This window comes from Hetaerina americana, unplaced genomic scaffold (assembly GCF_022747635.1).
Source record: "Hetaerina americana unplaced genomic scaffold, ioHetAmer1.1.p SCAF_3, whole genome shotgun sequence".
NCBI lineage: Eukaryota > Metazoa > Arthropoda > Insecta > Odonata > Calopterygidae > Hetaerina > Hetaerina americana.
Window position 1 is genome coordinate 45,706,440 of NW_027286874.1, and position 12,995 is coordinate 45,719,434.

Below are 12,995 nucleotides of genomic sequence, written 5' to 3' on the forward strand. Positions count from 1 at the left end.
AAAAGCTATTAGCTATCTATCATATAAGCTATAATAGTTAGCCTATAAAAAATATATATAACCACTCTCTACAATCTCTATATTTAGGGTACTATTTAGGCCAGGTAAATGATTCAACTTCATGCAAATGATAATGAATTTTTGTTTGAATGAATTTTATTAGAATGCATTTTTGCTGTTTTAATTACTCACCGTATTTCCAGGAAATCATATGAGCAATGTGAGCTTGCTTCCAGTTTAAAATTTGTTACATTAAGCTTAATTTGTTGTCCAAAAGGTACATTTATTACCCAAGTGCAGTCCATGTCATTACGGTAGTTATTTGGGTATCCAGAAGAAACTAGCATCCCAATAATAGAATAATATGTTCCCCCACAAACTAAAATAAATGAAAAATATTAGTGATGTTATTTATAAATAACAAAAAATCAAATTTGCAAACAAGAGAAAATTATTGAAAAATGATTAACTTATAATGAATTCTACAATTTTTTTGTAAATAATAGTGACACACTGTGCTGAGTTACTGCAATGTTAACTGGCTCCAATATTACCAGCTTCCTACACATGTTTTTGCATGTACGCATTATGAATTCATCAATACAAACTTTTAGGCATTATAATTTGCCTAATATCCTGAGCATTAATCATTATAAGCGGTATTACAGCTTTGTACTGGTAAAGAAATGTTTTTATCCAAACACGACACCACAAAAATAATAATGTAATTTTAAGATTCAGAATCACTAGGAAAACTATATGCTCCATCATTTCCTGCTTATTTTATCACTGTTGATTCATTCATTATTGAGATATAATGAATTATTATATTGATAGATTGATGTATCTATCAGTGATAAGGGTGCCACATCCCTCTTGTGAACACATGTACCTATTTTTCTGCTGTCAAATACCATTATTTCTAAAGAAATTTTTCATAAGTTTGTGCTTAGCAAGATATTCATTTGCTCATGAGCCATTAATTTGCATGAGAGCTACTATACTCAAGGAAATAGCCACAAACTAGAAACCATCTAATACCACCAGAAATACTCTCTAATCTTTCCCTTGGTATTTTACCTCCACTTCCCTTATCTCCTTACAAACCCATTCACCTCACGTACCTATCCATCCCCCAACTTGAGCATTCAATGAACATTAGAGTGCTACCGCAGTGACATCTTACTGGTGTCAAGCCAAAAATACATATATTCCACTTTATGCTGAACTTTTCAGACCAGAATATCAGTATGAGAATTTCTTCATCCATTGCACACAAACTACATTATTCCAGACTTATGAAAATTACATTAAAAGAGTACAGTTAAAAATTTCCAAAAATTCATGAATACATATGCAAAGCTAGAGCAGATTATTTAATGGTGCATGTTCCTCACTATTTTCTTTTAAGTTATAGCTATCATGAGCACACATGCATAAACACCACATCCTTTTACCAGAGCACATAATTAAGAATTAAGTTGAATGCCAACCAACATTACAGAGGATATAATGCACAGTTCACATTTTAATTTTGAAACTCATGTGTAACAGAATGGAATGTGAATAAAAACAAGCATGAAAAATGAATTTCAATTCACTTACTTGATGATGCATTAATTAAGGTATACTGAGCTGAAAACCCAGCCTGCGATATACTGTAATCAGTTTGGAATATGATTGTCATAACGTTTTCTAGAGTTTGCATGGCTGGAGGCAAAGTAGTCCCGCAATACCTGTGAAAAGAATGATGAAGTGACTTGCTTAGACAAACTCTTCTTTTCTTCTTTACAATGACAATGTAATTACTTTATAAATTTAAGAGATTAGTTTTATATTCATTTTTTGTGAACAATTTTCTACAGTTACAAGTAAATTTGATAGGATATTCTGTTATTAACATAATGGGCCAGAAAAGGTGGAATGAAAATATGAAAACTTGTAAAAGAGCTATTTCCAAATTTTTCCCAAATTCTAAACACATTAAGTGACTCCTGAATTTTCATAATTGTTTGCATAATTTTCTCATTTGATGGAGACAAAAACATTAGTTTCCAGGCTAATCCTAAAGGTATGAAAGCTCGAATGGAGCTGATTCTGCTAATGACGTTATAAACATTCACTTTCCATTATCCATCATTGAAGTGTTTTCAAATGTATTCAACCAGCAACAGTTGTACTGCAGCAAAAACTCAAATGTAAAGTGTTGGAGGGACCCAGTTGAAAAATACATGTGCACATAAAACTATGCCAAATTGAGGTTCATGTTAAATTATAGTCAGTAGAGGGATAAACGTATTTTAAAACCAAGGTTTCATGTTCAAAAAAATTAAATTCATACATCATTGGATTGAACGATAAACACTGTAATCAACCCAAAGGTTGGTTTGGTAGGTGATGGTAAAGTTCACCCAGTACTAAGCCTGACGATATGTAAAATTTACATATCAGGGTAGGGGGGACCAGTTCCTTTCCCTGCACTGGTTATGGTTCCCAAGGAAGATCTGGTACCCAAAAAATCACATAGCTTGGATGGAGCTGCAGGCACCCAAAGAGGCTTTGCCGGGAATCGAATCCATGCCCTACGGTTAGTAGTACATGCTTTACCCCTGGACTACTGCAACCCACACCACTGGGTTATAAAAAAATAAATACAATCACCAATTTTTAATGCAAACGTACGTCATCAATGGAAATAAAAGTTTTCAAAATTAAAAAAAAAAAAAATTTCACTTATTTTGTAAAAATGAGGGAAAAATATTAAATTTACACATAGAATATGTTATGTCAATTGAATCCAAATGGCATGCATTAAGAGTACAGTCAGTATATTGTGAAACATGGTGAGTATCTATTGTCTTATTACCTTCTAATCATATGAACAAATGAGGATTCAGTGGCAACAATATGTGCTCATTACTAAATAGTATATTTTGGTCTTATTCATTCAAATAAATCCTAGTTAAAATTTTTATGGTTATTTCATTGATAGGTTATATTTAAAGGTGGTGGAAAACATGAATGAAGAGCATTTTGAAGCATCTACATAATACCCCGCAAACCACAGCAAGGGCGTGTGACCACCTCTTGTGTTACCACCTGTAAAAGGGAACAAAACCACGTGCAAGCCTGTACCCACAGTGGCATATACATTCATTCAAAAATCCTTCCAACTTACACGCATACAAATACATACTATAAACTAACAAATAATTTCACCTTAGGAGTCAAAAATTTTTGTAGTCAAAAATGTATCCAGTAACGTGCAAGCTAGAATTTGAAAAGTAAGTTAGCAAAATTCCACTACCACATGGACATACAACTTACAACGGTCTCCTCCCCAAAGGACCCAGTTAGGGAAAGTGACCCGATGCTGCAGGTAGCGGGAGGGTCCTCCCCACAGAGAGGGGTGAAAGGGAAAACTTAAAAACAGACAAAGTAGAGCAAGCAATACTGTAAAGAGCACTATATCTTTTAATGGCATTCTAATGTGGTCATACGGAAAGGGTTTTGATAACAAAACACACGAAGGTTAGTGAAAGTGCATGCCATCCAGAACTGATTATTCCCTAGCTGCTAATAATTGATAGGCAACGGTATGCTGACAACTGCGATAAAGGAGATAAAGTTAGGCAAGTGAAGTAGGGGGAGGGAAAGGATAGGCAAGTTCGATGAAATGAAGTAAGGTATAATGTGTAGAACTGAAGAAGGGTTTATCGTACTGCATGGCCAGGATGTCTTAGGATGGGCTAATAAATGTATTGATTAATTCCAAAGAAACTGTGGGAGATGCCGCAACAGTAACTTTTAATGGTGAAATGTATTGATGTTAACTTTGTGTCCATCTGACCTTAAATAGTAGGCTACCAGATAATAATTTCATGAATGCATCATATTTCTCCTAATATAGTTCCCCATTTTAATCAAGTATCTCATCAACTCTTCTGTCTTTCATCTTTTTTACTTGTGCTTGTACATGGATACCAGCAGGAAGTCTATCTTTAGACATACATCATTGGATTGAACTATAAACACAGTAATCAACCCAAAGGTCGGTTTGGTAGGTGATGGTAGAGTTCACCCTGTACTAAGCCTGCAGGCATGTGAAATTCAGACATCACAGCAGGGGGGTCAGTTCCTTTCCCTGTGCCGGCTATGGTTTCCCAGGAAAATCTGGTACCCAAAAAATCACATAGCTTGGGTGGAGCTCAGGTGCCCAGAGAAGCTTGCCCGGGAATTGAACCCAGGCCCTCTGGTCAGTTGTCCAATGCTCTACCCCTGGACTACCACGACCCACTAACTGATTTTATTTTGTGTAAATATGACTTTAAGAAATGCGATTTTTTCGCTCTGAAAAATTACCTGTTGAATATTAACTGGTGCTATGAACTCATCAATCTAAATACAAATTAGGCTTTTAATTACTTTTATGATGTTCCATTTCATGGCATCCAGGTGTTCACTCCAATTATCACTTTTAAAACTAGTAATTTTCCCTGGTGGTTTAGCTTTGAACTGAAAAATTTAATTGGTAGGAAGAAATTACAGCACAAATTATGTAAACAAACTGGAATGTAATCTGATTATACTAAATTTTAAAAGTTGAGGCCAAAATGTGGTAAACCAATAAGGAATTGCTACAACAGATACATCATTACAACTCAAGTCAGCTATCAAAATAACTCAAAACATTTTTGGAATCATGTCAGCAGTATGAGGAAGACAGACGGACTACCCAATGTAATGTGTTTTAATGATCTTTCTACTTGTTCATATGATGACATAATAAAACTTTTTGCAAAGTATTTCTCATCTGTGTATGCAAAACATGATATCACTCCTATTTACTATTTTCATACTCACTCCTCTATTTCTATCTCATCTATAACAATCTCAGTACCAGACATCAGAACTAAACTATGCCAACTTGACCTCCAAAGGGTTGTGGTCCTGATGAACTCCCAGCCCTACTTCTGAGTATGTGTCTAGTGCCATTACTTTATCTATTCTCTGTATATGCTGTTTAATAAATCCCTTACTATTGGAATTTTTCCTAGCTCACTTAAATCCACCCACACAGTACCAATTCATAAGCAGGGTAATAGAAATAATGTAACTAACTATCGTCTGATTGCCAAGCTCTCATTAATAGCAAAAATCATAGAATCATTGGTTGTAGATAAGCTAACTCCTATCTTTAATAGTATCACTATCCCAGAGCAGCACGGTTTCCCTAAATAAAGATCAACACTCACTATTCTTTTAGTTTTTCAAAAGAATCTTATGGATGGTATGGAAAAAAGCTTACAAACAGATGTCATATATTGACTTCAATAAGGCTTTTGATACTGTTAGTCATGAGCTTCTTCATAGATAGTTGGACGCATTGGGAATGAGTGGTACCTTACTTGACTGGATGGAAAGTTATTTGACCAAAAGAGATGTGGTAGTCAAAATCAATGCATATAAAAGTAAATGTTACAGAAAATCCACCAAGAGATACTGGATGATCATTGAAAGTGCGTGAGCTAGCAGTCATAGTAGGCATTTCAAATTGTCCACAATAGAGCAGTTCATCACATATTGACTGAAAATTTGGACAGGAGAAAGCTGTGTGCAAGAAGGGTGCCGCATTTGCTCACACTCGAGCAAAACCAATGTTGTCAAGATGTTTCAATAGAGTGTTTAACAAAGTTTCACAGCAACAAAGCAGAATTTTTGCACCGGTTCAAAACCATGGATGAAACATGGGTCCATTACTTTGCACCAAAGACAAAAGAACAATCAAAACAATGAATTCAAAAGGGAGAACTGCCTCCAAAGAAGGCAAAGACCGTTTCATCGGCAGGTAAGGTCATGGCATCAGTTTTCTGGGATGAACGTGGGATGACTTTCATTGACTATCTTGAAAAAAGAAAAACTATCAACGGTGAGTATTATGCAAACTTATTGCAATGTTTGAGTGAAGAAATCAAGTAAAAGCGGCCGCATTTGGCTAAGAAGAAAGTGTTGTTTTATCAAGACAATGCACCAGCTCACAAATCCATTATTGAAATGGCAAAAATTCATGAATTAAAGTTTGAATTGCTACTTCATGCACCCTATTAGCCAGATTTAGCCCCCTCCGATTATTTTCTTTTTGTGAACTTGAAAAAATGGCTTTGTAGTCAAAGATTTTCCAACCGTGAAGAAGTGATGTCCGCTATTTTGAGGAGCAAGACAGTTCTATAGAAAGGGTATCAACTCATTGAACATATTTGGGAAAAGTATACAGAGCTGCAAGGAGATCATGTTGAAAAATAAGTACATTTTTTCCATAATTTTTGTGTTTTCTTTGTTGGGTGGGGTACTTCTGGGATTACCCTCGTACTCTAGCATTACATTGACCTTCCCATCATCATGTTGGGTCATTGACCCAAGACAGTTCTATAGAAAGGGTATCAACTCATTGAACATATTTGGGAAAAGTATACAGAGCTGCAAGGAGATCATGTTGAAAAATAAGTACATTTTTTCCATAATTTTTGTGTTTTCTTTGTTGGGTGGGGTACTTCTGGGATTACCCTTGTACTCTAGCATTACATTGACCTTGGCAGTCAATTTTTCCGTGTGAAAGCAAAATTTCAATGCAGTACTGGATGTTACCTCCATCATTGCCCATAGGGAACTGAACATGTTTCAACTAGCAACATTGGCTGCTGATGCAATACTGGAGACAAATCAATCAAAATTGTATCACATATACAATACACATTAAGCAAACCAAATGGGATACTGTAAAAAATTTTCACCATATATTATGGGAATGAAAAATGTACGTCCACTCTTCATTGAAAGGGGTCTTACACATGGAGCTCCAGGTAAACATTAAATGGGACTATATAAAATCAGGATTCCACTGTATATAGAGACAAATATGGACCATAAGAATAGTACATACATTCTATGATTAAGTATACTTAGCTTGTGTAAATTCAAAGTTCCATGGTATGTGAAATGATTCAGGTGACTGAATAGGATGAGTGGTTAGATTAATGAAATAACTGTCAAAAAAGCAAAAGATGGTCCAAAAAGTATGGAAGAATTCAAGATAGTACACCACTTAATAAATTACCATACAACCAGGAAATATAAGAGCTTTCTAATAAATATCACATTACTTTCAGTTATCTGCTAATGTCTTCTCTTTTTTACTAAACATTATTGGGACTCTACTATATATATATGTAAAGTATAGGCAAGGCATGCCAGTGGTAAGGATAACTTGCATGAAGCAATACTAAATTTTGAGCTAAAAAGGGCAATACATGAAATGTATGCAAAAAAGCCAGTTCAATATACATAAATATGAAAAGAATTATTCAGAATTATATGAGGCTATTCAAAAGGAGCTTTTCTTGGACATGGCATTACATCATGAGGAGGGATATGTTTGGAATACTCCATTAGTTCAAATTTTATTAGAAACTGTGACACTTGTTTCACTTTTTCAATATTATGCCTAGTTACCTCATTTAATGCCATGTTATTGGGGCAAATGGGACCAAATGGTCATCATAGAAAAGGTGGTCATATTGCTCTTTTGAAAATACATTTATTTCTTCTGTCACAGAGATTTATTTTTTAAATAAATTTTTCAGATATGTTTTTGCCGATCAATACATATTTATTCATAGAGGTGAGATAAATTCGGTATATTTACTATTATGTATTTAAATTTAACTCTAGGGTGCGACATTATTTGATTTTAATAGTTATGAAATAATAGGGCTATTGAACACATATATAAATATATATATATATATATATATATATATATATATATATATATATATGCATATGTATATATATATATATATAATGTTTATTTTCTAATTCATTTTTGTGCAAGCTAAAGCAAGGAAATATTGAGGATAACTCCTCTGTGTGTGATGTGGTAACATGAATATAGCACCTGTGCTGCTCTCTAATTGCAGTGAGCAATACCTTTACATTCCCTATGACCATGCTGTAACAAGTGTACTGGTCCAGTCAACTGTATGCTAGTTACTGTTCACAAGAAAGGGAAAAGTAGAGAGTAATTTATGCACATAGATAGCTGGTGATGAAAATTGGATAACCATGAGATATTTCCATATAGACTCTTCTATTAATATTAGTATGTACAAAAAATCCAACCATGTTCTTACTCCAATTCCTTAACCAAGATTCCAACCCATCACAAATTTGTCCTGATCCATTATTTCTATTTATTCAGCAGTTTTACCCCTATCCATTTCAGAAACTGCAGAACTATCCATATGCTGATAGCATAGCAAATTTGAAACTAAACTGATCCACTAAAAAATAATATGCATGAAGCAAAGATGTCATATTGGTGAAAGCATGTTAAGAGTGTGCTAGCTAGCGTTTCATGTCCTTGAACAGCAAGCAAGCAAATTAAGGGCTCCCATCCAGTTTCCTGCTATGCTTCAGGGTCTAAGGGGAGAGGGGAAGCATTGAGTCCTCTACCCAGAAGACCTCCAAGAAGATCAGAGAGGGTTTAGAATTCATGTAATATGGACACCATTAATAATTGTATTTCAAAAAAAGGTGTGTGTTTATACATTAACTTTTAATGATGTCCATTGAATTAATTCTCCATGACATGCCCTATGCATTTGCCTTAAGTATCACCAAGTATCTTAGCTACTGGGAAAAGAAACATTATTATCATTATTAATTATAAGTACAATTACTTACTGCCCCATAAGAGCTCCTCCACTGATTGAGCTATTATCAAAAATCTGCACATAATCTAGAGAACAGGACTCATGTCTCTCTAATGCAAATGACTGCCATGTAAGCTGCACCACTTTTCCAGGATCCCCTCTGATGACCCATACACACATTAAATTTGGAGGATACTGTCCCATATGATTTGGAGATGTTATACTCCCAGATGGTGCTGTCAAAATACCACCACACTCTGAAAGAGACAAACAATTATAATTTTATTTTCATTTAAAATAATTTTGACTTTGATCTTAAAGAGATAAATATATATGTATATGTATATATGTATGTATGCATATATATATTACGTATGTATGTATGTATGTATATATATATATATATATATATATATATATATATATATATATATATATATATATATATATATAACTATTGAGTACCCTTACAGTAAAGAATTAAGAGGATGAAGAAAGGAGTTTTGCTTTTAGCAATATTTTATGAAGAAACATAACATTCAAGTTCTATAGATAAGGCAGAGATAGAACTTCAAAAATACTATTTGGCCATATTCAATGACAACAATTCCAGTGTATCTACCATGAGATTCAGAAATTGGCATTTTTTGATGTCAACTTTGAAAATATGAAGATCATTTCACCTTCATTATGCATCAGATAGAACCAGAAAATATGCATAACTTTAAAAAAATTTAAATTTTCTGAAAAATGACATACATACAATTTTGAAATTCTTACTGAATAACTTAATAAAAGAGGTTCAATATTGTTCATATTTCAGACAGATTCAGCAAATACTTTAGTAATTCTAAGCAAAGAAAATAATGCTACATATCTAGAGGCTCAATAAACACATCCTTTATGCATTTGTTTTGTGATAAGGAATTCTTTTTAATCAGGAAAAAATGATTTGCAACAGCAATATAGAGAATATATGAAACTAAAATATGATGCAATTCATTTTGCAATGTTTGATGAGTTTTATAGAGTGAATGAATTAAATCAAGTTTGTGTATGATTTTTGTGAACAATATTCCATATGTTATCTCATCAAGTCGACACACTAACCCCCAGTATAATCATCATTTATCAGGTATGCACTTCCCAATATTTTCCTATTTTCCCAAGAATACCTACTATATTTTCAAGGAAACCCCAGGGTATTTGAACCTCCGAAGGAACTATGCAGAACATATTAAGAATTCCCAGCAGGTCTATGGGTGTTTCCAGTAACTCTACTACATTATTCCTGGAACTTCCCCAGGATACCCAAGTGTTATATAGATTATGAGCCACACTGAGAATATGTAATGCAAAGAAGTTTAGGGGAGGTCATGTGAGTTAAAAATTCAGGGATTTAATTCTAAGAAAATCATCAATAGAAGAAGAAAGAGAAATTTTATCAGTTAAGAGTCCATTTTGCAGTTAATTATAACAAATTTCTGTAAAAGGAAAACAATTTTTATCTATTTTAGTCACTGATGTTTTGTTAAAAAGAACAAAATTCTTGAGTATCATGTTTTTTTTTCAATTTTTTACAATAAGCTCCACCATAGTTCAGGTAATTTGGGGGCCACTGAACTTTTCATTATGTTCAAGTGATCTCAAAATTCTTCACAAAGTAATTATTTAAGTAATCTTCACAAATTAATTATTTTATTAGTTTGGTAAAACTGTGAAACTTGCGTTACCTCCTCATCTTTTCAATATGTCCACAGGTGTAATTATGTCTTCACTCTCATTTGTAATCTGCCCAATCACAGGCTTGAAACAGATTAAAAGCTAAGTTATTATACTATTAACTCGACCATTAACAGCCCTGAACTGTTTTCTCCAAAAAGTTAGAGAGAATCATCTCAACCTACCAGTAGTAAATCCTTAATCTATATGCTTGTTCCTTATCACTCAACAAATACTTTCTTTTATTCTTTTGCTCCTTTCCTAAATTCACTTTCTGACAGCATAGATCCATATTCACTACCCTCAAATTCATTTACCACACAAGTTATATCTCATATCTCCAAAAACTAAGTAATTAGAATCCTCCACTTCATCATTAGTTATTACTTCGTTACCATTATTCTTGCTGACATTTGTATGCATGCATCTCTGATTCTAGGTTTTGCTACATGAGTCACTGTAAATTGGCAATACTGCAGTACACGGAAATTTTTTCTAAATAAAAAAAAAATACTTTTTGCCACAGTGTAGATATGTGGTTGGTAACACAATCTTGCCTTATTTCACAATAAATTGAAAACAATCAATTTTTTTCCAAATTCTCCCAAGGTAACAAGGTTGTGCACACATGCACTATAACTCATCGCTTAGAATTAGGTGAGAGGTAAGTTGAGTGAATAGAGGTCCCTCTAAATCAACCAAAGATGAACCAACCATATTATGATAGGTATGAGAGAAAGTATGGATTTATGCATGAAAATGTTATACTTACGTAAAGGAATTGAAGTATAGTTTGCCAAAAAGCCTCGTTTATGGACAGAGGAATCTGTTTTAAATTTCATCCAGAGATGATTGAGGCTTGAGATTATAAATTGAGGCAAGTTATGAGGTCCTCCACAGTATTTACCAATTAGTGTTGAATTTTCATAGTCTCCATCCCGAACCTTTGAGGAAGGAATTGAAGAGCAATTATAAGAAAAAAATTTTAAACTCCAAATTTTCATTAAAAATTATTAGGCATGGAAAAAGCAATATTCTTAATTTATTCTATCATAGTTATACTAATAGCTAATAAATGATAAAATGCAAAGGATTCTATTCTGCAAGTCAATGTGCTACAAGTGTAGAAAACATTACAGAACAGATATCATATAGGGCAATGTGTCTCTTGAAGATAACAATGGCAAAATAGCCATTACAAGTTTGGCTGATAATATGGCAAATAAATAGGATCAAGTACTGAAAATTTATTATATATCAGGGTTTAAGAATCATGGATATCTCAAATTTAAAACTCGAGCTACCTAATAAGTAAATCCTTATTTTACATCATCATTGGAAAAATAACCCTCAAGAATGATTGCCATTAATGAAAAGATGAAACTGACCAGTATGGTAATGGCAAGCATACTGTGAATGTGCCGATAATAAATGATTAAATCCTGGATATATAGATATTTTATTTTGAATTGATGATGCATATTGTAAATGGGGCACACACATAGTACATGCCTGATTTGATGCTTCACTTGAAAAGAAAACATTGTCATGGAGGAAAGTTAGGATAACAAAACTTTATTGAAATCAAACAGGAGAGAGAATAAAAAGACCAGTGTTCATAGGTAAATACAATACTCATGGGTATATAAATTGCATGGATAAACAGGCTCTCCATGATTTATGACAGTCATACAAACAGACTTACCTATGAAATGGCAACATTTTAATTAATCAGAAAACAGTTTGTGAAAAACAGGAAAATATTTCTCACAGTTGCAAATTTCTCACTGATGCAAGCTGCCATAAAATGACAAAGAAGCAGATGCTATCATTTCTGCCACTTTCTGCCAAATTTTACCATCAAGTCACACTCTTTGGATAATGCTTCCATTATGTTGCACATCAGCAGTAATTATTCAACTTTTCAATACATAGAAGATGAAATACTCAAATGCCAAAAATGTGCTTATCCAGGAACTTCGCAGAAATTAGGGTGGTGTGACCAGTCATGATGAAAATTATGGCATGTGAAATTAATACAAAAATAAAGCTGTACAACCAGGCTCTGGCCATGAAATCCAAGAAAGTGATGATGGGTACATAAGGATGGCATCTATCTGAGTTACACTCAACAAATGAAGACAAATATTTGATTATTGAGTAAAAATATGTAGAAAACAATTCACAGAACTACATTGGGAAAGTCCAGAAAAAATTACTAACCACTTCAGACGAAATATTTTTTACCGTGACCTTGACATTATTTATTTTAATATTATTTTCTTGGTGATTCAAAATAATAATTCTGAGTCAAAACAATAATAATGTTTCTTTGAAGAAAACTTAAACTCATTTCTCTGCCTGGGAAACCAGCATAACAGAAATTAAAAAAAAATAGTTCTTTATTACATACTTAGCTATTTCAAACCCTAATGCAGTTACATGATAATAGTTATAGATATAATGGAGGTTCTATGGCCTTAAAAAACCAAAATTTTCAGCTATATTATGCTCATTAAATGAATAATCATATGAATAATTCAATGAATTAAAATACACAAA

General features: G+C 33.3%; 1 protein-coding gene across 1 annotated transcript in view; it reads right to left on the reverse strand.

The window, feature by feature from the left end:
- Cubn (Cubilin) overlaps positions 1-12,995 on the reverse strand; it is a 173,617-nt gene that overhangs the window by 120,314 nt on the left and 40,308 nt on the right. The window contains exons 19-22 of the mRNA XM_071587204.1: positions 11,206-11,377; positions 8,743-8,968; positions 1,606-1,736; positions 193-379 (exon numbers count right to left, since the gene is read on the reverse strand). Coding sequence (XP_071443305.1) covers positions 193-379; positions 1,606-1,736; positions 8,743-8,968; positions 11,206-11,377 — 716 coding nt within the window. The remainder of the gene's footprint in view (positions 1-192; positions 380-1,605; positions 1,737-8,742; positions 8,969-11,205; positions 11,378-12,995) is intronic.